The following is a 27,275-nucleotide window of genomic DNA, read 5'->3' on the forward strand; positions in this document are numbered from 1 at the left end:
GGTCTTCTCTGCCCTCAGCTCTAGTGGCTCCATCTCAGAGTCAAGCCAACCTGGCCTCAAGGCCCTGGCTGACCTGATCTTGGCTCCTCTTCCCATTGTGCTCCACGGCCTCTTCACTGTCTTTCAGGCCGCAGATCCTGCCCTGCTCAGGACCTTTTGGATCTGTCCCCTGGCCTGCTCTGCCTTCCTTTGGATCTCTGTGTGGCTTGCCCATGTCATTTACCTCTTCCCTCCTTCTCTTCCTCTGTAGCACTAAGAGCCTCTCATATTTCCTCACTGGTATGTCTGTCCTACTCGCTGGGATGTCAGCTCCACAAGGTCAGGAGTGTTTTGTTTGTTCCTGTGTGTTTTTGGGGTGCTAGGACTGAACCCAGGACCTTGTGCAAGCAAGGGCACTATAACAGAGCCACACGCCCAGTCCATTTTTGTACCCCAAGTGCCTGGTCCTGGTTCCCAGGAAGGCCTCAACCAGTGTTCACTGAATGAAAGGAACACCTGAGGAAGTGACTTGCCCAGGGTCATAGCCATTCAGGATTAATGGCTTTCCTTTTAGGAAGAAACTAGGCACCAAGCCCCCAGCTCTGTCCCAAAGCTGTTCTCACAGTCATGCCAAGTCCTGGATCCCTGCCCCAGGACAGAGCCCAGGGACAGCCCAACCATGGAGGTGTCTGCTGGACTTTGCTAGGACAGGGTGCTCACACCACCAAGTGGGGCGGACATGGAAGAGGAACAGGGAAGGGGCTCCTCTGAAGAAGGGAGCCTGAAGATACCAGGGGTGTGGTCCTGTGCTGACAGAGGCCAAGGCAGCCAGCCACCCACAAGGCAAAGGGATTTCCCCCTCCCGCTTCCCCTGGAGTGCAGGCCTTGGAGACAGCTGCAGGCCCCAGGCCCAGCCCCACGCCTGTGCCGATGAGGGGAGGGAAGGCAGCAGTTTCCAAGCAGAAGAGCAGCACCTGTAGCTGATGCTGGGGGCTACCCTGCACAGGGGCCAGGCTCCAAATGCCCTGCCCTCCCTTCCAGGTTGTCAACCCCACACCAGCAGAGGGCATCCTGGCCCTATGGTCCAGGATCTAGAATCTGGCGCCCTCTGGCGGTACCACTGGTCAGGACCAGAGGTGAACCACGGTTCTCTTCAATGAGCTCCAAAGAGCAGGAGCAGTTCGAGAGCACATGGAATCAGCAGCTCTTTGTCTGGCCTGGGTCCACCATGATCACCAGCAAGCAAGGCGAGTGACGACGTCAGTGACAGCCAGGACAGCCCCATTAGGTAAGCACCCACTGCCCAGCACTTTACACCTACCCAGCCCACGAGATGCTTCTCGTCCCACCCTCAGGCCCAGGAGGGGTGGCCCTTGCCCGAGGACACAGCAAGGAGGCGATGCCAGGCAGCCTGACTTGTCCTCCGGCTGCCTCCCCTCTTCCTCCATGTGCTCATCCCTAGAGAGCGAACACCTCCCTGCCAGGCCAGCTGAGATGCAGAGGTTCAGTCATCAGTTTAAAAGTTCAAAGTGCAAGTACACCTGGCTTTTATTGAGGTTACTGTGGGCTGCACGTCAGGTCTGCAAGGATCTACCTCTCACCTCCCTGAACTTCCCATTGCTGGGAAAGAAGATGCTGGTGAGAACCAGGCGTTGAGCAGGGGAGGCTGCTGAGGTGGAGCTCGAAGGGACAGAGGGGTCCAGTGGCTGAGTCCTTAGGGAGGGCAGGGCTCCAGGGGTCTGCCCAGCCTGAAAATGAAAGCTGAGGAGCCCCCTCTGTCCCTCTACCCTCGGCTCTGAGTAGACCCAGCAGGGTTAGGAGTCTGAGTCCTACCCTTTTACCAAGTGGCCTTTGGGGACTGTGATCCATTTCAGAGTGGTTTCTCCCAACCTAAGACTGGTCCAGAGGCAGAGTGGGCAAGTCTAAGGGGAGAGCCAGGTCTCTCCGGCTTTGTGGCTTCTTGGGGCTGTTCCTGCCAGCGATATCCTCTGCTCCAATGTGCTCCTTTAGAGTCATGGCTCCGACCTGATGGGACAGGGGTGGAAGAGGCAGGAATAGAAACAGAAAGAACTGGAATCAGATGCAATCTGAGCCAGATGAACACCAACAGGTATAGAGAAACCACCAGAGAAAAGCAGAGACGGGGAGAGAGAGAGCGCCACTCTCTCTCAGGCAGAGACAAAGACAAAGCCAGCAATTGAACAAGAGAGAATAGGGCTGAGCAAGCGGGGCCCAGCAAGCAGGGCCTCACCTAGAGCTCATCTCGGGGAAGGGGATGGAGGCTGTGCCCACTGCTGCCAGCCAGGTCCAGGACAGGGTCACGCATGGTCTTCTGAGAGCCAGTCCAGCTGATGAGGCAGCCACTGTCATCATCCCAAGGAGAGGACGTCTCTGTGTCACTGAGCCACTCAGCATCCCCTGCATAGTGGGTGGGGGCAGCAAGCAGGGGCTGGGCTGAGAAGGCCTGCAGGTCCCTTGGCCAGAAGTGTGCCTTGTACTGCTCACTGTGAAGCAGGAAGACAATTCCGGTGGGTCAGACCCCACGCCAGTCAGCCCGGTGCCGCCCATCACCTCACCACACTCCCTACTAGTCCTCACGGAGCCCTGAGGAGTAGGACTTCTATTATTCCCATTTTCCATATAAGGAAACTGAGGCTCACAACAGGGAAGTCATTTGATTAAAACCACGAGGGCACCCAGGCATTCAGACGTTGCTGGGCCTGACTACTGGGCTATATCTGGGTGACCTGGGCCTCATCAGGCTCCATCTCCCCAGCCACCCCGCAAGGGAAATTATTGAGGCAGGCTCCAGGATGGGATGCCCCCCCCTGCCCAGCCAAGTCTCACTTGGGGTGCTGGTCAAACATGATGGGCAGGAACTCATCCACAGGCAGCATGCGGCGCAGAGGCTGAGAGGCCAGCAGCTTGCGGGCACCCGCCAGGCTCAGGGTGTACGCCAGTGTCCAATAGGAGTAGCCGGCCACCACCAGGCCCGGCACTCCCTCCACAGCCACTTCCTCTTCAGGGTTCACCTGCTTTCGGCCGAGGTAGCTGCAAGTGAATCAAGGGCCCCAGAAGTCATTGTAGGTCCTGGGGTGTCACAGGCCCCTCTCAGCCCTCTCCCTGAGGGCCAGGTTCAGGGACGGGAGGTGGCCAGGACTTCAAGCAGGAAGTAGCCAGCCCTCTCCCTTTCTCCTGGGGTGCAGGCTGCCTACATGAGGTCCCACGGAAGCTTCTGGGCCTCCACCTCCTCCATCAGCTGCTTCAGTCGCCCCCGGAAGTTGCTTTGAAAGCGCACGTCGTCCTCGAACACCAGGACCCGGGCCAAACCCCTGGCCACCACCTGTGGTACATGGTTGGGGTCGGGAGATGGCTCTGCAGATTTGAGCTCCTGCCTCCCACCTGCCTAAAGCCTACAGATTCTGCCTTCCTTAGTTACATCCCAAGGCGCACACAGTGACTCCCGAGCCTGCTGGGGCTGCCACTGCTGAGGGAATGGAATTTCTCACTCTGTACTCAGGGCACTCCAGGCCCCCAGCCTAGTTGTCCAAAAATAAGTATGATGGCAATCACCGTGCTTGCTGGGGTCACCGAGCTCTGTTACATCGCAGGGGCCAGTGCTAACCATTCATTCCCTCCAGGGACACCCAGGAGGTAGGAGACGTGACCCCCCATGGCAGGAAGGCGGGGAAACTGCCCAGCCAAAGGCACAGAGCAGACATCAACTGCTGGGCTCCAGGACCTGGCTCTTCTCTTCAGCTTCCTGAGCTTCCAGAAGGAAACTGGGCTGGGTGGGGGCGAGGGGAGACCCCAGTCCCCAACATTGCAAAGAAAAAATAGTTGCTATAACTTTGGAAATGTGAAAAGATACAAAATCAGCTCAGTAAATGATGAGCCACGTTATCCTTCTATTTGTTAAGAGACGGTAAAAATCAACCATAAATATAAACATAAGATCACACACATACATATATATTTTGGCTATAGAAGAAAGTAAAACAAGAAATCAGGTGCAGTGGTTCACCTCTTTAATCCTAGCTACTCAGGAGGCTGAGGCAGGAGGTTTAAAAGTTTGAGGACACTCATACATTGTTGGTGGAGCTGCAAATTAGTGCAGCCACTCTGGAAAGCAGTGTGGAGATTCCTTAGAAAACTTGGAATGGACCCACCATTTGACCCAGCTATCCCACTCCTCGGCCTATACCCAAAGGACTTAAAATCAGCATACTACAGAGATACAGCCACATCAATGTTCATAGCTGCTCAATTCACAACAGCCAGACTGTGGAACCAACCTAGATGTCCTTCAATTGATGAATGGATAAAGAAACTGTGGTATATATATATACAATGGAATATTACTCAGCTATAAAGAATAATAAAATTATGGCATTTGCAGGCAAATGGATGAAATTGGAGAATATCATGCTAAGTGAGATAAGCCAATCTCAAAAATCCAAAAGGTGAATGATCTCACTGATAAGCGGCTGATGACACATAATGGGGGGTGGGAGGGGGGCAAGAATGGAGGAAGGAGGGACTGTATAGAGTGAAAAGAGGGGTGGGAGGGGTGGGGGGGAAGGAAAAAATAACAGAATGAATCATTACCCTATGTAAATGTACGATTACACAAATGGTATGCCTTTATGTACAAACAGAAACAACATGTATCCCATTTGTTTACAATAAAAATAAAAATAAAAAGTTTGAGGCCAGCCTCAGCAACTTACAGAGACTCTGTCTCAAAAATAAATAAGAATAAAAAGGTATGGGGACATAGCTCAGTGGTAGAGCATCCCTGGGTTCAATTTCCAGCACTACAAAAACAAAACAAATGAAAATAAAAACAAGGAATAAATGTGCACACCATCTCCTGGAGGTGCCCCCTTGGAGGGCCCAGCCTGCTCTTCTCCAATACTGTTCTTTGAACTTAATGGCCCTTGTGCACCCAACCCCTGCTCCTGGCTGAAGCCTCCCAGCCAATGATGAGCAAGGGCCACGTCCCAGGATTTCCTGCTTTCTGTTCCTTTCTCAGGACCTTTACCACAGTTTTCCTCCGCCTGCCCCTCAATGGTGAGCCCCCCGGGATAGTCTGGGCAGCAGATGGGGCCAGTTCACTGTGGGGACAGCCTGCACCTCTCCTCTCCACTGCAAGCTTGGTTCTTTCTGTGCCCTCTCTCTGGTCCCTGAGCCCCAGGCAGATCCCCATCTTGCAGGAAGCAGACACGTGCATTTATCTTGTTCTCCTCTGTTTCTAGAACAGAATATCGCTAGCACACAGCAGACAGTCGGTAGGTAGAGACTGGAGTGAACCAGGGCACCCTCCACGGACACAGAGAAGTCCGGCGCTGCTGGCCAGGTCTTTGTAATGCATTCATTCACTCATCTACCTACCCACACCTCAGTGCTGGCCAGTCAAGACTAGGACAAGTCAGCCCCTGCTATCCCTGAAGGGTGTGGCCCAGAAGGTAGGTATCCTCACCTCTTCCCAGATGGAGTAGTGGCTAAGGAAGCAGCCCACCTCACCCTTGGTCAGCGTGCGACCTGAGTAGGGGTCCTGGTAGCCAGGAAGCAGGTCCACGCCAAGGTTCCTCAGGATACTGCTATTGAGCAGCCTGTGGGACACAGGTATAATGGAGTGACAGGTGCCAGCCAGAGACCCCTCCTGGTTGGTGACAGTCACACCGGAGTCTAGTTGAAAGGTTTAAGTCTTGTAATTCCTTTCTGTGGTCTGAAGCTGTCAGTGAGTGGGGGGAACCAGAGTCACCTCAGGAGGTCCTGAGTTCCCACAGAGGGAGTCCTTGAGGGGAAAGCACCCTAGGGTGAACATGGGCAACATGGTAGCGACTTCTTGGGCAGATGCCCAAGCGAAGAATGGACATCCTGCAGTCAGAAGTGCTGGGGGTGGGCTGGGCACACAGCACAGTGCTAAAGCACTGGCCTAGTATGCGTGAGAGCCTGGGTTCCATCCTAGCACTGAAGGAAAAAAGAGTTCGAGGCTTGAAACAGTGACAGGCATACGGGCCACATGGCCCTGCTGGCTAGGGGAACCTGGCCTTGACATTCCCTGATGATATGGCTGGCCTACGCCCACCCCTGCCCATCAGGGACTTACATCCAGGATGGAGCGGAATGGTATCCAGGACACCTGACCTGCTACAGCACTAAGAGGTGTTGAGCTCTGGTTGATCTTCACTGGACCCTTACAGAACAGTAAGAGCCAGGCTGATTGTCTGCCATTTACACAACAGGGTAGAGAGGTGGGGCAAGCTGCCCAAGGTCACGGAGCTGCTAAGTGGCAGTCAGGACCCAGGCCTGCAGCCTTAGCCACTGCACCTCCTCCTGACACTGGTGGGTTGAGGGAGGGTGTCCTGTCCTGCATCTGCCTGCCCCAGAATTCCCTAAGACAGTATTACTCAGGCCCTACTTAGATCCTTCCTGGAACAGACAACTTATTCAACTCATCCACTTTACCCACTTAGAGCTCAGAGATGGACTACACTGTCCTGTGGGCCCCATCCCCAAGAAGCCTCACCTGCCATCCACAGCATCCACCATCCGCCCAGAGATCTCCATCTCCCAGAGCGAGCTCAGCATGCGCTCACGGCGGTTGGGCCTGCGGGCCAGGCTGATGACAAAGACCTGGAAGGGACAGTGGGGTGAACCATGGGGAGGAGAGAGGCCATTACCCCATCCCCAACCCCACAGGTTGGGAGATATACCTCATCAAAACCCATCTTGCTGGGCCTCTTCGGGGGCCGCGACACGTGAGCTGAGGCCTGCATGCGAGGCCCATCCACTGCAAAGGGAAGTGGCCCTGACCACGAGTCCTTACCCACTCCCGGTAGCAGCTGCCCTGCAGTCCTGGGTTCCAGTCCCATCCCTGCCCCCTCAGCAGAAGACTGGTCAGAAAAGGCTGAGAACAGGATCTGCCTGCCCCCATCGCAGACACAGGAAGGCAGGCCACGGGAGAAGGGGCTTGCTCAGAGCCACGGGACAAGTTAGAGGAAAGGCTAGAACCCCAAGCCCAATGCACCTGGGTCTGAAGCCTAGGAAAGGGGCACCAAGGGAAGGCAGGGGGCCAGCCAGCGGTGGGCGGGGCAGGTCCCCAGGACTCACCTAGTGCTTCCAAGATCAGGTGGATAAAGTTGACCTTCTCGTCCTCCAGCCCCTGGTGGGATTTCACCCCCACGTTCATGTATCCATAACGTTGCTCATTGCACACGTGGACTGAGACCCCTGTAGGGAGAGGTCAAGGAGTGCTGGAGCTGGGGCCCCGCAGAGAGGCCCCAGATGCAGCCCTCGCCAGGAAGCCAGTGTGTGAGTCCTCTCTGGGACTCGGCTCCCTACCTGTAGAACTGGCTTGCACAACACCTAACAAGTCCTTGGGTGGTGGCTCACTGAACAGAGCTGTCTAGGATGCCTGCGGGGCACTGGGCTATGCTGTGGAGTGGTGCTGAGCTAGTCAGATGGGGTCAGGGGGTCAGGGTGAGGAAGGAGCAGGCCAAGCCCCACCTGAACACAGCCGAGGCATGCCAGTGAGCCCTGAGGCTGCACCCTCTGAATCCCCACCCCTCCCCATCCCAGCTGCGTCCCCCTCATCTGCAGCGCCTCTTCACACTGTCTTCCGCTTGAGAGCTGGAGGCCTTTCTTCCCCTTCAATATCTGCCACCTTTCAGTTGGGGATGTAGCTCAGTGGTAGAGCTCTTGCCAGCCATGTACCAGGCCCAAGGTTCAGTTCCAGGACCACACACAAAAAAATTGTCACCTTTATTATTAAGGTACTTGGAGTCTATTTAGAAGCTAACCCTTGCCCAGCACTGCACAGAGCCTGACCAGAGCAAGGGTGTAAAAGCACATGCAGAAGCCTGAGCAATGGAGACAAAACCACTGTCCACCAAACTCCTTCACACACTGCCCAATTAGCAGTGGCTGCTAATCAAAGCAGCAGTAGCAACGGAAAAGTAACAGAGCCAGGTACAGTGGTGCGTGCCTATCATCCCAGCAACTCTGGAGGCTGAGACAGGAGGAGTACAAGTTTGAGGCCAAACTCAGCAACGTAGGCCCTAAGTCAATTGGCAAGACCCCGTCTCAAAATAAAAAACAAAAAGGGCTGGGGATGTGGCTCAGTGGTAGAGCCTTCCAGGGTTGCTCCATGTCAAGGGCCTTACACATTGAGCCCTTTTTATTTTATTTTGCAACAGATTTTCACCAAGTTGCTGAGGCTGGCCTTGATCTTGTGACCCTCCTTCCTCAGCCTCCTGAAGCTGGGACTACAGAAGTACACTGCACCTGGCTGCCTGCTCATATTTTAGATCACAGACCAGAAGTTCAGGTCCTCCAGGAGGCCTTCCCTGACCAGGTCAGCTCAGTAACCTCTAGAGTACCTATACTCAAGAAGTTCATGGGCTAGAGGTTAGTCCAGGATGAGAGCACTTGCCTAGCTCTCACATATCAGACCCTGGGTTCAGTCCCCAGCACCACACACGTACCGTCCTCCTTCCTGTCACAGTTGTGACTGAACACTGAACTGTATGGTCCTCTGATTAACTGGACTGGCGGCTCCTGGGGGGCGAGGACTGCCTGAGTTTACTCACCACTCTTCCCCCAGTGCCTCAAACATGGCAGATGCCCCATAAATATTTGCCTAGTGAAGGAACACAGAAAGCGCTACAATGGGGGTGGCCAGAAGGGCAGCAGATTGAGGACAGGCCATGACCCAAAGGGCAACCAGGAGTCGACAAGACAAAAGGCGGAGTAGGCAAGGGTGTGCTAAGCAGAGGGAGGCCTCCAAGGAATGCTCGAGGAGGGCCAGTCCTCACCAGCAGCCTGACAGGCATAGGCGAAGACAATGATGTCATCGAAGGGCCACGTGTAGTTGGGATGAGGTGGGTAGAAGGCAAGCTGGGATGTCCCCTCAGCCCGCAGGGACACCAGGAAGGTAGAGTGGACCATGGGGACCCGGAAGCAGCCCCGGCGCTGGCGGTTCTTGGTGGGGAAGTATTCAGCTGTGCGGCGGTAGTAGCCCTGGGGAAGGGGATGCTCTGGGCTGTGAGCAGCTCCCCTGCCACAGCCCACAGACCCCAGGGCCTCCAGGCTCTCTGCTCTTCAGGTCCCTCCTCCCAGGACTTCAGCCTGCTGACACCCCTTCCCCAACCTCACCTGGGGGGTGATCCCACACCAGAAGTTGGAGTAGTAGGTCTGGGAGTCCAGCATGGGGGCCACCACTGGCAGCCCCTTCTCCACCAGAAGCCGCAGTGTCTGGCTGTTGGTCAGAATGTTGTCTGTGTCTGCAAACTTTGGGGAGGGGGATTCACAGGTCCCAGGGCTGTCTGGGTAGCAGACCCCAAGGAGCTCATGGAGCAGGAATTCCTCCAGATTGTCAGAGACCCAGAATGGCTTCTAGGATCCAGTGGGAGTTTCTTCACAGAGTCCTAACCAGATGTGTTTCTGAACCAAGGATCTAGTCTAGGGCGCTGGCTTAGAGAATGGACCCAGACATTAGAACTGAGTAGTTTATCTAAAAACCTTATCTGAGATCTGGAATGGATCCAAAGACTTATTCTGAGCTCTAATCCAGGGAGGGATCCAGGCTCAGATTATACTCGGGACACTTACCTAGGAATCTAGGCCCAGTATATATCTTAGGATCTGTCTCTGGGATCCCAGCTTAGTACCCAGTCTGAGCTCAAACACAGGGATTCAAGCTCAACATCTGATCTGGCTCTGAAAGATTCAGCCTTGGATTGAGTCCATCAAGATTTCTATCAGGGACAGATACCACAGAAGCCCAATCCAAGCCAAGATTCCTTACCAGGACATAGTCAGCGCCCCAGCTCCTGGCAAAAGTCAGGACTTCCTGCTTCAACTCCATCAGAAACTGGTGCCTTTCTTTGGTCCAGTGCTTGGGACCCTCTTCATTGGGGTAGGGCCTAAGGAAGTAAAGAGATGAGCTGTTCCCGTGGGTAGTTACCATGCCACTCCCTCTCTGAAGTGCAGTGGACAGACAGAGCCCTACCCTGGAGACTGTGGCTCTAGGCTGCCTCTTCTGGCCTCTGGGATGTGAATGTTTCCCATCTTCCCCAGTACCCATCCCATCAGATTACAACCTGGACTCCCCTTCGGGCCTCCAGAACACAGTTGCATAGTCATTGCCCACGGCTGCCAGCCACTCCTGCAGCATCTCTGTGGTGTTGTCCATGTTGTGGTCTGTGGCACACCTGGGGACACAGGAGGAAAAATGTGAGGGAGCGTGATCACAGAAGGCAGCCTTGATTCAGATGTACCCACACCTTTGAGGCTGGTCTCTCCTGGGAGCAGTGTAAGATAAGTGTGCTAGAACAGAGGAAATGAAGGCAGGATGGTCAAGTCTCTATCATCAGTCTGTGACTTGCTGTGTGACCTCCACAAGTCCTGTCCCTCTTTGGGCTTTGCGTCTTCCCTCTTTAATTTTAAACTGTCCTGCCTATGTCATAACCAAGATTAAAGATGAGTGTTTTTATTCATTTACTTACTTACTTACTTACTGGACTGGGGATTGAGCCCAGGGGTGCTTGATCACTGAATTACATCCCTAGCCCCTTCTATTTTTTGAGACAGGGCCTCACTAAGTTGTGAAGGTAGGCCTTGAACTTGTGTTGTCTTGCCTCAGTCTTACTCCAGAGTTGCTGGGTGTGCAGGCGTGCAGCGCTGCACCCTGCAGACAAATGCAGGATGACCTAAAGGTTCCCATCTGCCACATGATCCGGTTACTGTCCTTTCTTGCCCTGTGACCACTGTGACCACTAGCCAGGCCCTTTCCCTCTCTGAATTAGAATTAGACAAAAGAGCTGCTTCTTCCCCCAGTCCTCTGCCCTGCAGTTTGTAATGGGGACTAAACCATGCTCTGAGTGTCCCTGAGAAGTGCTGATGGGCCCAAACTCCGTAGCCACGGAGCATAGCCTCCAGGCTCCTGGGGAAAGGGCTCTCATACCCAGAAGTGGGGGACTTAGCCAAGAGCCAAGTTTTTAGATGATGCTGCCCCTTTAAGCCAATTCCCTAGAAGTGAAGACTAACAACGTGTCAAGTCTTATAGGGGTGGGAACTCACTCACTCCCAAACTGTGGGACTGTGGGCCGCCTCCGCAGGCCATGACTCCACCCCCAGACCAACTGTGATTTGCTGTGAGGGGTAGTTTGTCATTTCTCTCAGTTTATCCCTGACCTCAGTTTGGGACTCCTCCCTGTTCTGGTTTATAAACTGGGGTCTGTGGCCCCTGATCCCAACGCTGCCCTATGGGGATACCAGAAGGAGGATCCCTGGAGGGGGATGCTGCCCTTGGCTGGTAGGACATACCCCTCTACCCAGAAAGGCTGGAAGGGAGCCAGCCTGACTCTCCACACAGTATGAGGCCCAGGGCTGACTCAACCCCATCTGCTTCCCAGGAACCTCCAGCCTGGCTGGTCCCTGCCACATTAAGTTCCAGGGGACTCCAGAGGTTCCTGTCCACTCCACCCCAAGTCAAGCGACTACAGGTCCCACTGGGGTTCAATTCAGGCTCTGTGGGCTGGGGCAAGGAGGGCCGGACCCAAATTACATTCAGGAGAGGCCCCAAGAGGAGAAGCAGGGCGCCAGAAGGAGGGGTGGGTGTCCCAGGGTCGACCTGTGGCCTCAGAGGCCTATGCGGTCCCCCAGAGTGACAGAGGTCCTGGGGGGTGCTCAGGGTCATGAGGGGCCGGTCTGGGTTGCGTCTGGACGGGGTCGAACCGCGAGGTTGGGGGTTAGATGCCCAGGGGTGCCCGCGCCCGGGTCTCTCACCAGAGGGCCAGCCTGGCCCTGGGGTAGTCCAGCCGCTCCAGGGCGCCCAGGTAGTGGGGCAGTGAATGCTCGGCATTGCGAGCCAGGATGGCAAGCACCACGGTGGGCAGCGGCGGCTCCGCGACTCCCGCAGCCTCGAGTCGCAGCCCCAGCAGGAGCAGCAGCCCGAGCAGCGGGGCGGCGGGGCCGGGGTGCATGGCGGGCGCTCGGCGGCTGCAGCGGCTGCGGCCCCCGCAGAGAAGGGGCGGGGCCTGGGGCGCGGGCGGGGCTGTGGCGGACGGGGGGGGGGGGGGGCGGGGCGCGCCCCCCGGGGAGTGGGCGCCCGCTCCTCACGCGTGCGCCCGGGTGCTTCAGTCTGCCCTCCTCCCGGGCACTGGAAGGCGGGGACCCGAGGCCAGGTGTCGACCCGTCAGCAGGCCCGCCCGAGGGGCAAAAGGGGACAGGGAGGGTCCGGGGTGACCGCACTGGACCCGGCCCGGTGTCGGAGAACGCCGGTTCCCTGAGCGTTCAGCCCCTGAATCCCGGTTCCCTGGCCGTCGGGCCGACGCATGGACCTCAGCCGCACCCCACGCGGCGGGACCCACTGGGCGCAGCATTCCCGGGACGCCCCCGCTGCCTCTCCTCCTCCGTCCCGGACGCCCTCTGGCGGTTCAGGAGCGAACTTCGCAGAAGCGCGAGGCGACGCGTGGGCCCAACAGGAAGCCTCTGCTTGAGGGGCGGGGACCGAGTCCCCCTGACCTGGGCGCGCTTTCCCGCCGCGGTCCGCGCCTGGCATCCCCGCGTGTCACCGTCCTCGCCGCGGTCGCCGGCACCAGCACTGCTTCGGCTCCTTAAGAGTGCAAAGGTCACTCAGACTGAGTCTAGTAAGGGGCAACATCCAGCCCCCTTTCAAAGCAGGAGATACAGCCTCCCCTGGGGCAAAGCCAGATCCTAGGACCCTGCTGGAATGGAAAGGAGTCTCCAGTCTCCTCTGGGAAAGGGACAGGAACCTCAAGGATCCTGAATGGTAAAACCGGCTGAGGAGAGCTGGGGATGTAGCTTAGTATTCGAGTACTTACGTGCCTGGAGTGCGGAAGCCCTGGGTCTGATTACCAGCGCCCTGCAGCTGATGACAGTTTCCTTGAAAGAATGAATGCACTTGAAGCTGTTTGCATGGAGTCTCAGGAGGCATTCCAAAAGCTCGGAATTGGAAGGCAGAGCTGGAGAAAAGAGGCCCCCTTTATTCACCCTCGCTATTCCCCTAAGGACACTCAGCCTCTTTCCAGGGTCAGGGTTTTTTGACTGGTGCACACTGTCCCCACCGGTAGGAGCAGGGTGGGACCGTGCAAAGAATGGGCTTACCTAATGATGAGCATTTTGGGGGTGGGGAGCATAATGAACCCTGGAGTCCTGATCCAAGGCCTGGCTCCAAAGGCTTCAGTTACAGCTTCCAGCTGGGTCATTTCCAGGCCAGTGGCCCTGCAATGAGAAGGGCTAGAGAAGGGATCAAGGTTCCATGAAAGTATCTTGGGTCCTCTTCCTTATATGGTAGCCTCTGGCAGGAAGGCACTCCTGGTCCCAGGACTCCCTTTTTAAAGTCAAGCAATGTCCTGTCACTTCCTTATCCCAGAGCCTCTGCCCACCCCTGTTGGTCCTGGGAGTGTTACAGTCTGAATGTTCCTGAACCCCAGCACTCATGTTAAAACTTGGTGACTGAAGTCTTTGGTATTATTAAGAGATGGCACCTTTGGGACCAGGTGTGGTGGCACATCCCTGTAATCCCAGCAATTGCAAGGTTAAGGCAGGAAAATTGCAAATTCAAGGTCGGCCTCAGCAATTTAGCAAGACCCTGCCTAAAAAGGTGGGGAGAGAGGGCTGGAGTGTAGCATGGTATAGAGCACCCCTGTGTCCCCATTACCACAAAAATTTAAGAAGGGTGGGGGGTACCTTTGAAAGGTGATTCGATCATGAGGGCTTCATCCTTATAAAAGAGACCTGAAACCCAGCATGTGTGAGGCCCTGCCAGGAAAAAAAAAAAAAAAAAAAAATATTAAAAATTTTTTTAAAAAGAGCAAGGCCTGACAGGCTGGAGATGTGGCTCAGTGGTAGAGCACTCGCCTGGCATGTGTGAGGCCCTGGGTTCAATCCTCAGCACCGCATATAAATAAATAAAATAAAAGATTCATTGACAACTAAAAAAAAAAAAAAGAGCAAGGTCCAAAAAATGTTGTTCCCTACTCCCACCACAAGAGGACATGACTAGAGGGCACCACTCCGAGGAACAGGCCCTCTCCAGAAACCAAATCTGCTGGCACTTGACCTTGGACTTCCCAGCCTCCAGAACTGTGAGCAATAAATTCCTGTTTATAAATTACCCAGTCTGGGGCTGGGGATGCCTAGTGTGCACAATGCCCTAGATTTGATCCCCAGCACTGCAAAATTAAATAAATAAATAAATTGCCTAGTCTAAATGTATTTTGTGACAGCAGCCCAAGTGAACTAAGATTCTTCCAGATTCTTCCCTGGCTGGTGTCCTCTCCTCACCCAAAGCACACTGACCTTTCCATTTCTTACCTTCCCAGTGCCCCCAAGTCATCCAACTTCTGGACCCTGTAGGGGTTTCCCCATCATCCCTGCCTAGAAAAACCCTATAGCCATCTTGCTTCAAGCCAGGTTGGAGCCACTGCAGATTACTGATCTCCACCCGCTGGACTCTCCAGCAGCCGTTCCTGTGCTCCCTGCCCACTCCCCTCAGTGGCATTTTAAATGCCCCCAGTCTTCCCAGGTCCCCACTCTATGGCCCTCTTCCCCCAGCAGGGATCTCCCTGCCACTTTTTGGAGAAAATAGAAACCATTTCCTGGGAACTCTCATTCCCAGGCCCTGACCTTCCACCCCCCATCCAAGCTGGGGTCTGCTCTCCCAGCCTCTTACAAAGGAAGAGGCTCCCCCTCCTCAACAGAACCACTTGGGCCTCCAGCCATCCCTTGCCCTACCTGTATCACCAGTCTCCCTCCCTTCTGGATCCTTCCTTCCAAATTCCAAAGGACTTGAATCTCCTCCAACTTTGAGAAGACACTGCAGCATATGCGAGGCTCCCAGCAGCAGCCCTGTCGCTCTCCCTCCAGACTTGACAGAGAATCTGCACTCCTCTCCTTGATTCACTTCCGTTCCCTGCTTGATCCATGCCAAGCTGCTGGAGTCCAGCGTCTTCCAGCCACTCCCCCCAGTGGACACTTCCTCTTCATATGTCATCCAAGAGGGCGCAGCCTCCCTTTAGTGGCTGACTACACGGACCACTCCCTCTTTCTGGAGCCTTGTCCTGTACAGCTTCCCACCTGGACCCACACTCACTCCACCAATCCAACACAGAACCCCAGGCTTTCCCCAAACCTGCTCTTTCCACCCTGCCTCCAGGGAATGGCACTCTGGCTCCCTCATTCAGCCCTGGCCAGGTTGCCCCTCAACGTCTCCTGCACACACAGCCACCTCTTTCCTTCTGCATCGCCGCTTACCTGGATCAGGGCATGGACATCACTCGCTTGGGCCTGGCACCTCCCAGCACCCTGGGACCACCACCAAGCTTTCTCCCTAAAAACCATTCTGCACTCAGCAATCCATTCTAAACTGCCCGCCATGACGCTGTTCCTGCTGCCCTTGCACAGAGCCCCAGCTCCTCAGGAAGTGACAAGGCCATGTGTCCTGCCTTCTACTTCTCCAACTCCTCTGATCTCCACCCCTGCTCCTCTTCTGCCCCAGCCAAATTGAACAATTTACAGTTAACAGAGCACTCTACACTTTTGGACCTTTTTTGTTGTTGTTTTCTAGGTCCTTCTATATGAACTGGCCTTTCCCTTCCAGGGTAACTCCTACACTACAAGCCCTGCAGTCTCAGCTGCACTTCCTTGCTCTAGAAATTCTTCCCTGCTATGATGTCTGGGGGGGCACACCCCTAAATAACATCCTACAGGATCCATTCCTCAGCAAATATTTACTGAGCATGCACTGAGTACACATAGAACTCTAGGTCCTGGGGGTTCTTAGGTGCAAAAGACAGACATAGTCTCTGCTGCTGTGCTCATGAGGACACTCATGAGGGTAGACAGGAAACAAAGCAACCCATAAATAAATAAGTTCAAGGAATGATAAATGCTATGCACAAGTTAAAACAACTGAATAAGAATGGAGAGTAGCTAGAAGTGGGACAACACTCAGAAAGATCTAAAAGACATTTTGGAGCATAAGGAGGAGTGAATTAAGGGAAGATCTGAAGATGAGTGTTTCAGATGGAGGGAGAGGTGGTGCAAAGATCCTGAGGTCGAGCAGGTAAAGGAGCCAGTGTGGCTGGAGCAAAGGCAGCAGGGCAGTGTGGGAAGAGGGGAAGTCCAGTAGGTAGACATAGCCAAGCTCCCCAGGGCCTTGAAGCCAGGACAGGATTTTTTTTTTTCCTGCAATGCTGGGGATGGAACCAGAGCCTCCTGCATGCAAAGTTGCGCTCTACTCTAGCTCCTGGATTTTTTTTTTTTAAGTGCAACAGCTAGGAAGACATTGAGAGAGTCAGTGGAGGAATTATACGATCTACCTTAAAAAGATTGCTCTGACTACAACCCAGAGGGTGGACCTAGGGCTAGAGATGAAAGCTGGGAGACTCCAGTACAGGCAGAGATGATTTTGCTGAGTGGAGCTAAGATGTATGATGGAGGCAGAGCCCACAGGCCCTGTGGGATTGGATGTGGAAGATAGAGCAAGGAATCAGGATGGCCCTTGCCACTGGCTTGGATGTGGTGCGGTAGTTATTAAATGGGGAAGACCCAAGAGAAGGCAAGCAGAACGTGAAAACCCAGCATTGTTCTGGAACTCATTTTGTGCTGCCTTTTGGAACTCCTGTTGAGAAAGTTCACAATAGACGCATCTGTTTTATGTCAGGGACCTGTCCTCCACATTCACCATCCCATCCCTAGCCCTCATGCCGGGCCCATGGGCACAGCATAAGTGCGCCATAGAAATATGATCAGGGCTGGGCGCAGTGGTGCAGGCCTGTAATCCCAGCAATTTGGGAGGCTGAGGCAGGAGGATCACAAGTTCAAGGCCAGCCTCAGCAACTTATCGAGGCCCTTAGCAACTTAGTGAGACCCTGTCTCAAAATAAAAAATAAGGGGTTGGGGTTGTAGCTCAGTGGTAAGTGCTTGCCTAGCACATGTGAGACACTGGGTTTGATCCTCGGCACCACAAAATAAATAAATAAATAAAATAATAGAGATATTGTGTTCATCTACAACTAAGAATGTTTTTTAAAAAATAAATAAAATAAAAAATAAAAAGGGTTGGAGATGTGACTCAGCGGTAAAGTGCCCTTTGGTTGTAATCACCAGTACAAAAAAGAAAAGCGATCGATGGGCTACTCAAGTTCCTGTAATCTCATTTAATGCTCATTTATTAGTCCTGCAAAATAGTCATAAGACTATGTCCTGCAAGGGTGACATTAGTCAAATTCACAGAAACTCTAAAGCTATGGTACTTGTCAAAGCATGGTTCCTGGGCTAGCAGCATCAGCCCCATCTGGAAACTCAGAAATGCAAATTCTAGCCCCCATCCCATGCCTAGAGAATCAGGCTCTGCGAGTGAAGGACAAGCAATCTTTTTTTTTTTTTTTTTTTTTTTTTTGTGTGTGTGTGTGATACTGGGGATTGAACCCGGGCTTTGTGCATGCTAGGAAAGTGCTCTATCTCTGAGTTACACCCTGGGCCCTAAGCAATGTTTTAAAAAACCTTTCAGGTAACTCTTATTCAGCTAAAGTTTGAAATTACTGTTCTTGAGGACTAAGGCCTCATCAAGGTCATGTTGGGTACACACCTGGAAAAAAATGATTGTTGGGGTCCACCCTGCTGAGTGGGATCCAAACCAGACCTATCAACATCTGGTTGGACTTAAGAGTTTCTGCCCTTCAGGCATTGCAGTTCTGGACCAAACCATATGGTGGCACCAGCACCCCAGGCTTCACTCTGGCTTCATGAACTAGAGACCCTGAAAGAACTGCCCTCCCCCAACAAGACCCACACATCCCACTAGGATCCTACTACTACTGGCAGAGGCTTTACAGCTTGGCCTTCACCAGAGAGAGGGGCACTGAAGCTGGAAAACCCAAATCGGGGGACAGCCCCTACCTGAGGGTGAGGTAGGTGGGCTAGAGGAGCCCCCTTAGTCAGAGAGAAAATAGGGGTGCCCGGCCTCTAGGACTTGGAGGTCAATGGCCCAGGTGGGCAGTTCTGGCTAAATGGAGTCTGGTCACACCCCCATTAACCATCTGCCTCCCTTGCCCAACCTCATTCGAGGTCCCAGGTGCTGCTTCCCTGCTAATGAGTAGGAGCAACCTGGAGGTGCCAGAGCCAGAGAGGGCACTCTGGTTGGGAGGCTCATGACCTGGCAGTCAAGCGAGCTAGGAATGGGAACCTAAAGCAGGGAGGATGCCTGGATAGAGCTCTTACCAGTTGCCAGCTTCACGGCTCCTGAGTTGGGGGCTCTCTGGGTCCCGACCCGCTTTGTGACCAAGGAAGCCCAGGATCTTGTTCAGAGGATGGGTCCCTGGCCCAGCTCCTGGTACAGAGTGCAGCTCAGCTGATGGGAATCCAATCCGAGAGCCCATCCTGGGCCCCCTCCCCACCTCCGGTTCCAAGCCCAGTTCCAAGAGAACTGAGCAGAGGTTTGTCTTCCATATGCAGCCCTGTCCCTCATCTTTCCTATTTGAGGGAAGACTGAGACCCCCAAATCCCATCTGGAGGCACCTCTGCCCTGTCTGTTTAGACTTAGCCTATCCTTTCCTTTGCTCTAGGAATCTGCTCACGCCCCTCTCATCTCCGGGGGTCCACCCAACACCCACACACATCCTGAAGGACCACCCTCTCCCTTTTGGTCATGCCCTCTTCCTCCAGGACCCCAGATGTGGAGCTGTCCTCCTCTGAGGCTCTGCCTTGCTCTCAGGAGGCTGGGACCAGGCCAGCTGTTTTCCCTGGGCCGCCAGCTGTTTTGCCCATCAGGAAGTAGCCCTGGCTCCTCTGCTAAAATCGTTGCTCCGCTGCAGCGTGGCAGCCCTGCTGGGCCAGGGCCTGGGAGCTATTAACTCCTCCAGCCCAGGCGCCCCTTCTGCCTCCTGGCCCCATTCTTTCTGCCTTCCCCAAACTCCCACGAGTATCCTGTCCCAAGGACTTTTAAGGACCCCAAGATCAAGTATCTTATTCCCACTCCCCTCAACAACTGCTGACCTGCTACTCACACAAAGCCTTGTCCTCAGGTGAACCCAGGTGATGGGGAGGTTCAAAGGGCCATCAAATGTTACCTCATTCAGGATAATTATAATAATGATAGCCATCCGTGGGACTGGGGTTGTGGCTCAGTGGTAGAGCGCTTGCCTAGCATGTGAGGCACTGGGTTCAATTCTCAGTTTCACATACAAATAAATAAATAAAAGTTCATCAACAACTAATAAAAATGTTTAAAGAATAATAATAGCCATCCTTAACTGTTTGATATGTGACAGACTTCGTGCTGAGTGCTTAGGATGCATCGCCTAACTTCATTTTCCTAACAACCCCATAATGAAGGGAATATATTTATTTTTCAGAAGAGGAAACCAGGAAACTGAAGTATGGAGAGTCTAAGCCATTTGCCCAGGCTCACAGCGAGTCGGGTTTGAAACCAGGTCAGCCTGCCTATCTGGCCAACTCTGGTGGCTCTGGAATCTACCCCCCCCCACACTCCCCAGGTGTTGCTATTCAAGGTTCCCTGAGCCCCTGACCCTGGCTCTCTTTTCCTAGCCTGGGCCTCTGAGAAATAGGGAAACTGATGGATGGAGTTAACACCCCACCAGCTCCCGGATGTTGAGTTGGGAGCTGTGCCGGGAGCTGTGTGCAACACCTTCCAAGTATTTATTAGCAGATTACTCCTGGTGGCTGCGGTCAGCCTGGGCTAGAATTCCAGCTCGGCACTTTCTCTGGGCAAGAGACTTTATTTCTGTCTCTCAGTCTCCAAAGCTGGAAAGTGGAGATAAAAACGAGGTGTACTGGGTCCTTGACTTTGTTATGGAAAGGATGAGAAAATGCAAGTACTCAACACTGAGGACACAGTGGGGAAATTACAGTAAACAGTAATCACAATCTGGAGGGATCTGAGTGCCACCATGGGGCATCTCCATGCTCAGCACAGAGTTGGTGCATAGGAGGGCTCTGTCGAAACGTGAGTGGACCCTGGTCCAGGTGCCTGCATGGGGCAAGCAGGCTGGAAGAGAACGCAATGTGCCCAAGATCACAGTTACCAGTCACCTGGGAAGAGCTGAAATTCAGCCCATCTGCTGGACTTCCCAAGGCCGCCTATTTTAACTCTGTACCCCTGTGCCTACTCTCCTGAGCCAGAACCTGGTCTGGGGAAAGGGCAAGGGAACAGGGACAATCTCAGGGATAAGACAGCCCAGAAGGTGACTTGACTGGGGCTGGGTGGGATCTCAGGGTCTGGGAACGACCCCTCAGGATGCAGTGACCCGTGCTCTCCCCCTTTGTCCCCTCCCCCCTGCCCACCATGGGTCAGTTCCCTGGTCCCAGCCTAGACATCTGGAACTGGGGCAGACAAAGGGCTGCGGGAAGGGACAATAACCTTCTGTCCATTTTCAGATGCGGGCCGGGCCTGGTCAGGGCTGGGGGCCGGAGCCCCGGGAGGCGGTGCCAGGCCCCCCGCGGGCAGCGGACAATGTTGGCAGTGATGGAGAGGAGGCATTTCAAAGCGTTTTGTTCCCGCTGACCCCCTCCCCCCCTACATCTCGCCCCAGCTCGGGGTGAGGCCCCAGCCCCACCCCCAGCCACCCAGGCCCTGCGCTGGGCGGCTTGGGGACCGGCCACATTCTTGACCTCAGGGGAAAAGTTTAGACTCTTTGCGCCCTGGGCAACAATAACAGTGTCACAGAACTGATTTAGGAGCAGCACTTACCATCACAAAGCAGCAGACAAAGAGCCGGGGCTGAGAATGCCGGGCCTCGGCGTCCATTCCACCAACCGCTGCTCATTTCTCTCCTGGGTTCCGCCTGGGCTGAACTGGGTGCCAGGCCATGGACTCTGGGCACACCGGGGAAGAACTTGAGGTGGGCAGGGGGGCAAAAAAAGACAGGGGGATCCAACTATGTCCTGAGAGCCACTCCCTACTCTAGCACTAATTTGTCATGTGACCCTAAGCAAGCCTGTCCTCATCGTGGCCTCAGTTTCCCTCAAGTACAAGGCTAAAAGCAGGAGGCTCTGATCTCCTGGGCAGAGGGGTTTCAATAGTGAAGGCTGGCCATGGCACGTGCCTGTAGTTCCAGCTATTCAGAAGGCAGAGGTGGGAGGATCCCTTGAACCCAGGAGTTGAGACCAGTCTGGGCAACATGAAACGAGACTCAAAACAAAAAACAAAAAACCACCACAGAGAGAGATGGTGGGGTGGTGACAGTGGTGGGAAGAGGCATATACCACTCCATCCGGGCACTTCCTAGGTGCTGGTGCTGTGCTGACAGGAGAGCCCTGTCTGGCCTTCAGTCCTTTTAGTCATTTAAACCTCATGGACTTCACAAAACAGGTATATAATTAACCCTACTTCACAGTTGATAAACTGGGGCTCAAAAAAGTTGAGTCACTTGTCCAGGGCCCCAGGTTGGAGGCTGTGGTGGCCAGGCTGCTTTATTCCTGATTACCCTCCGGTGGGCAGGAGAGGAGCAGGGAGGCAGCTGAGACTAGAGTTCCGGGTGGGAGGGCCTCCCCTCCCAGCCAGAAGGCTATGAATAAATAAATGTCTGATTACCCCCAGGGGGAATTCCACCCTTGGAGCAGGTGCCTTTAAAAACTAGATTGGTTCTTGTCTGTGAGCAGAGGTTGGCCAGGGTGGACACCCAGATGCAAGGGACTGGACAGGATAACCTCCAGTACAGGTCTCCTAGGAATTAGAGGCAATGGAGAAGAACCTTGAAGGGCTCAGGGCTCTGGAGCCAGGCCATAAGCTTGAACTCCAGCTCAAACTTTCCTGGCTGTGTTCCATGAACAAGTTAACTTCAACTCTCTGTGCCTCGGTTTTCTGTAATAAAATCGAACCCACCTTGTAGGACTGTGATGACTTTTCGGAGAGGTACAAGGAAGCCCTCAGAGCAGAGCCTGATATAGTGTGGACACCCTGTTTCTACTTGGCACGATCCTCCCAGCTAGGTCCCACAGGCCAGGACACTTCACAGTGGGCACCTCTGGGACCCTGAGGCGTGCAGTCACTGACTTTGCTTTCTAGACGTGGCTGGGCTTTGATTACAGCATGAGGAACCATGGTTAGACACCCAGAGCAAAGAGGTCCCTGTTCTCTGGGATTTGTAAGCAAGAGCCAACCCTGAATCCCCGAGGAGGGTCAGAGGAGGCTATGGCTACTCTGAAGCCCAGCAGTGATTGCTCCTGCTTCCAGGACCATCCCTGGGTGTGGTGCCTGGAGCAGGGACAGAAAGGGAGGAGGCCTGAGGTGCTATTCAAACTCTGCTCCTCTTCTACCCACAACCAGCCCTTATTTTTCTTTCCTGTGACACTGGGGATGGAATCCAGAAGTGCTCTACCACTGAGCTACATCCCAGCCCTCTTTTATTTTTAAATTTTGGGACAGTGTCTTGCTAAGTTGTGATCCTTCTGCCTTAGCATGCCAAGTCACTGGGACCGCAGGTGTGCAGCACCACACCCAGTGCAACCAGTCTCTTAAGTTCAAAGGGATAAAACTGTCTATCTGGAGAGGGAAAGAGAAAGGTGACCAGGGGTGGTGACCACAGCACAAACACTACTGGCCTCAGCGTGTTAAGAGGACTGGCTGGTTTGGGTAGCAGATCCATGGCTTTGTTGTTTACCCAGGATGAGTTGCTATCCCTCTCTGAGTTTATTCTGAAAGTCTTTTAGTATCCAAAGTGTGAAATCAGCCTCTGATTTCACAAAGTCAGTTTTGGCAGGGCGCGGTGGCGTGTGTATGCAATCCTAGCTATCGGAAAGGCTAAGGCAGGAGGAAGCCTCGGATCCAGAAGTTCAAAGCCAGCCTGGGCAACGTGGTGAGACTCCATCTCAAAAAACAAACAAACAAACAAACAAACAAACAATTGTGCCTTGGAATCCAGGGGTCCTACAACCCAGACTCCAGTCCCTCCTTCCTCCCCTCTTCCCCAGAGTTTTCTAGTTTCTCCAACCATCCATTCAGCTCCCTTCACCAAACCACCCATGAGTGACACACCAGCCACAAACAGACAGTGGGGTAGTCCAAACTGAAAATGCCCCGAATCTTGGGAGTCAGAACTTGTGGGGGTCCTGAGGAAACTCATAAGGACAGCTTCTCCCCCCCTCACTGCCTGGCCGTGGCCACAGGAGCACTCACCGGGGTAAAGCATCTTGGGGTTCCCCTCTGCCCGGGAAGTGGATGGCACTGCTGGGGTGTCTCTAGCACAAGGTGACTGTCTGCTCAGTTCCTGTGGCTGAGAAGAGCCAGTCAGGCAGCCTCAGGTACGGGCCAGTCCTTGCCAGGACCAGATTTTCCTGGCACCTCTGGACAGGAAGGGCACTGGCTGGGGGTGGGTAGAGGGACCGAGAAAGACTTGAGTGAAGGTGTCTTCTAGAAGGCTTATCACCAAATCCTAGTCCCGCTCTCCTCTGGAAACTGTGGCCCAAGGGTCCAGAGAGCCGGTGACCCCCAGGAGTGGGGAGAGGGCCGATGGGAAAGCCGAGAAGACCCAGGTCCTCTCTCCATCCCCCACCACATCCCCAAGCCAGTAGGGCCCACACTGCCGTGTTTGCTTTTCCTGTCTCCACACTGACTCCATTCAGACTGGCCATCCCCACCCCAGGCCAGCGGCCAGCACGCAGGGCACCAGGGAGCGAGATCACCACCCACCCTCCCTCCTTCACAGCGCTCCCTGCCATCCTCACTGCAGGAACACAGCGGCCACAAGGGCTTCCCAGCTGCATGGGGGACTGGAGCAGAGGGGACCACTCCTGAGAAGAGAGAAAGGAAAAATGGGAATGAAAAAGAGGGAAATAAGTTCACAAGGTGGAAGCGGGTGGAGAAGGGACGGGAGGAGGCTGCAGCCTACGGGGCAGGAGGGATAGAATTGGGAACCCGGGGGTGGAGGACTGGCTCACGGGGCAGGGAGGGCCTCTACATGCTGGTACAGGGCCTCACTGCCTGGCGCCTGGCTCTGTGCCCAGATGACTGGCAGGGCCTGAGCTGGACACTGCCACTGGGAGCTCTTGATGCCCACCTGAAAACCAGCTTCCTTGTCATCCCCGGGACAGGGGCCCGGGGAGGGGCTGTGACCTGGTCTGGGGCCAGGGGAAGGAGGAGGGTGAAAAGTTTTTCCAAGTCAGAAGGCCATGGGGGAGGCAACTCAGGGGGTCCTGCTCTTTGCTCTCTCTGACTGTCACGTTGGTACATAAAGGGGGTAGAAAGGTCAGATGTGGCCTTTCAGGCCCGTGGGAAAAACTCTGCCCATTTCCCTAATCCATATTTATTGGTGTGAGACCCTGGGGTGGGAGCAGCCCCCTGTCCCCACCCACCGCCCTGGCTAGGCCAGGTTAGCACTAAGAACAGGCTCTGTGTCACCCAAATCCTACTCTTTGTCTCCAGATTGGCTCCAGAGTCCTCCCCTTCCCTCCTCCCCTTTGCTCCCCCTACCCCCCTTGGGGTTGCCAAGCAACCATGGAAGGGTAGCTGAGATATTTTCTTTATTATGAGCAAAAGCAAGACAGCATCATGGCCCCAGGAGAGGAGCAGGGTGGGGGCTGGGGGAAAGGGTGTCCTGTGCTCTGGGGGGACCATGCTAACCCCACCTGCTCTGGTCATGGGCAGTAGTGGGGAGACAGGTCCCCAGAGCCCAGTAAGAGATGGGAGACACTACAGAGTGGGGGTGGTGAAGTGGGAGGGGTACACATTGATCCAGTCTAGATAATTCTAAAAGACGAGATTCTGACAAGAGGACCAGGCCTGCGTCTCTCACCTATCACCAGCTAGCTATCCCGTCTGCACCAAGTCACTTTCCTTCTCTAGGCCTAAGCTTCTTCCTTGATAAAATGGGAATACTAATATGTATTATCTCATTTAATTCTCAGAGAACCCATGAGACACTTATTTTTTCCATTTTACTGGTTAGGAAACTGAGGCTCAGAGATATGACCTGACATGACTACTAGGTAAATGGCAGAGGTGGGATTCCCGAGCTCCAATTACTTTATTATTTATTATTTTTTTGGTATCAGGGATTGAACTCAGGGGCACTCAACCACTGAGCCACATCTCCAGCCCTATTTTGTATTTTACTTAAAGACAGGGTCTCACTGAGTTGCTTAGTGCCTCACACTGCTGAGGCTGGTTTGAACTCGAAACCCTCCTGCCTCAGACTCCTGAACAGCTGGGATGACAGGCAGGTGCCACTATGCCCAGCTCCAATTAGTTTTTTAAATAACAATTTTATTGAGATGTAATTCACATACAATTTGCCCACTGAAAGTGTACAATTCAATGGTTCATAGTATATTCAGAACTGTGCGTCCATCACCACCTTCAATTTTACAATATTCCATCACTCTTTAAAAGAAGCCCAGTTGGAGGCTGGGGATCTAGCTCAGTTGGTAGAGTGCTTGCCTTGCAAATCCAAGGCCCTGGTTTAATCCCCAGCACTCTGTGGAGGCTGAGGCAGGAGGATAGCAAGTTCAAGGCCAGCTTCAGCAATTTAGCCCTGTCTCAAAAAAAAAAAAAAAAAAAACAAGGGTTAAGAATGTAGCTCAGTGGTAGAGCACCCTGAATTCAATCCCCAGTACTGCAAAAAAGAAAGAACCAGAGGCTGGGGATATAGCTCAGTTGGTAGAGTGATTGCCTCACATATAGAAGGCCCTGGAAGGCCCTGGGTTCAATTCCCTGTACCACACACAAAAAAAAAAAAAAAAAAAAAAAAGAAAGAAAGAAAGAACCATCAGCCCTCACTCTCACATCTCCTCCCAACTTCCCCTCTCCCCAGCTCAGCAACCACTAATCTGCTTTCTTGTCTCTACAGACTTGCCTCTACTTCATATAAATGTAATCATACAATATATCTGAGTGCAGTGCCAACTTATAACCTCAGTGGCTGCTAACTCACTTGCAGGGTGCTGGAGTAATAGAGGTGGTGGGGGTAGTGTGGTTAAAAACAGACTGTGCAGCTAGACACATGCTCAGTAGCTCTGTGCCATGGGGAGAGTGACATTCCTCTTACAGGGCTGTAGTGCCCAGTTCTCAGTATACAGTAGTTGTTAACTGGGTTAACATGATCCACGCAACTCCCTCTTTATTCCCTGACCCAGGCATTTGATGAAACTTGCCACTTTGTAAGAGTCAGGCATTGTTCTAGTTGCTAGGGGCAGAGTAGGGGACAGGACATGACCCCTGTCCTCCCTCATAAGACTTCCATTCTAACGGAGAGACAGGAGTGCGACACTTACAGAGTGATACATGCCAGGAAACCAAAGCACAGCATGACAGGGTGATAGTGATGGCTATTTTATTTTTAATTAATTAGCTCTTATTAATATTATTTTTTGGTGCTAAAATTAATCCCAGGGCCTCATCACACTAGGCAAGCAGTCTTCTGCTAAGCTACATCCCCAAGCCTTTGGAATTTGTATTTTGAGACAGGGTCTCGCTAATTTGTTCAAGCTGGCCTGGTACTTGCAATCCTCCTACCTCAGCCTCCTGAGTGGCTGGGGTGACAGGCATGGCCAGCAGCAATGGATCCTTTACACTCAAAGGCATACCTGCCTTGCTTCACCCACCTCATGGAGAAGGACATCTCTCGTAAACTGAAACACACGACACAGGGTGGAGAAGTCCGGGGGATCCCTTCCAAGTGAGGACAGACCGCCTAGCTTTGGCATCTTCTGAGACTGGACATGTCAGGTTGTCAACTCATTTCTACAGATGGGCCATGTGGTCAGACATCATGTAAGAGCACGGGCCCCTTCTAAAGAACTGTGCACACAGATTGAGCAATTGGATCCCAGAGTGGGCAAGGGCTGGCCTGAGGAGGTACACCAAGGCATCCCAGGCTGTGGGACCTGGATAGATAAGAACACCTAGGGACACTCCAGTTTTGGAAATATCCAGCACAGAATTGGGGCCTGAGCAGCTTGTTGCCATAGCCGCTTCCTGGGAACCTACCTGTCCGTCATCCTCAGGATCCTGGTCTGACTTCAAAGCACAGAATGGAAGGCCCCATGTGATAGAACCCTGTCCAACCCCCTTAATGAGCGCCCCCACACCAGTGCCTCCAGTTCTGCACCTAGAACCTCTCGACTGGCTACAAACATTCATCACCCACTGTCTATTTTTTTTGTCTATTCTTTATTCATCTTTCACTCAATTGTCTCCAAGTCTGCTTTTTCATCCATCTATCTACTCATTCATGTAATTATTACATCAATAAAGCATTCATTCACACATTCAGCCATCATTCATTCAGCAGATGTTTACTGAG

At 53.6% G+C, this 27,275-nt stretch overlaps 1 protein-coding gene across 8 annotated transcripts; it reads right to left on the reverse strand.

The window, feature by feature from the left end:
- Positions 1-1,506: 1,506 nt before the first annotated feature.
- Cercam (cerebral endothelial cell adhesion molecule) lies at positions 1,507-21,128 on the reverse strand. Of its 8 annotated transcripts, XM_047525244.1 has the most exons (18): positions 20,726-21,128; positions 18,238-18,346; positions 13,702-13,773; positions 13,117-13,248; positions 12,834-12,974; positions 12,514-12,604; positions 10,089-10,199; positions 9,794-9,911; positions 9,142-9,276; positions 8,802-9,006; positions 7,099-7,218; positions 6,702-6,778; positions 6,515-6,621; positions 5,462-5,594; positions 3,195-3,322; positions 2,827-3,030; positions 2,231-2,483; positions 1,507-2,004 (listed from the first exon to the last, which is right to left on the reverse strand). In XM_047525244.1, the coding sequence occupies exons 7-17, from the start codon at positions 10,178-10,180 to the stop codon at positions 2,231-2,233; spliced, it is 1,572 nt and encodes a 523-aa protein (XP_047381200.1). In that variant the 5' UTR covers positions 10,181-10,199; positions 12,514-12,604; positions 12,834-12,974; positions 13,117-13,248; positions 13,702-13,773; positions 18,238-18,346; positions 20,726-21,128; the 3' UTR covers positions 1,507-2,004. The 8 variants fall into 8 exon arrangements, with proteins under 8 accessions (XP_047381200.1, XP_047381204.1, XP_047381202.1 ...); XM_047525248.1 differs by lacking the exon at positions 18,238-18,346 and having other exon boundaries at positions 13,117-13,233; XM_047525246.1 differs by lacking the exon at positions 18,238-18,346.
- Between the last annotated feature and the right edge of the window lie 6,147 nt (positions 21,129-27,275).

The sequence above is a fragment of the Sciurus carolinensis genome, chromosome 14 (genome assembly GCF_902686445.1).
Source record: "Sciurus carolinensis chromosome 14, mSciCar1.2, whole genome shotgun sequence".
In the NCBI taxonomy this organism is placed as follows: domain Eukaryota; kingdom Metazoa; phylum Chordata; class Mammalia; order Rodentia; family Sciuridae; genus Sciurus; species Sciurus carolinensis.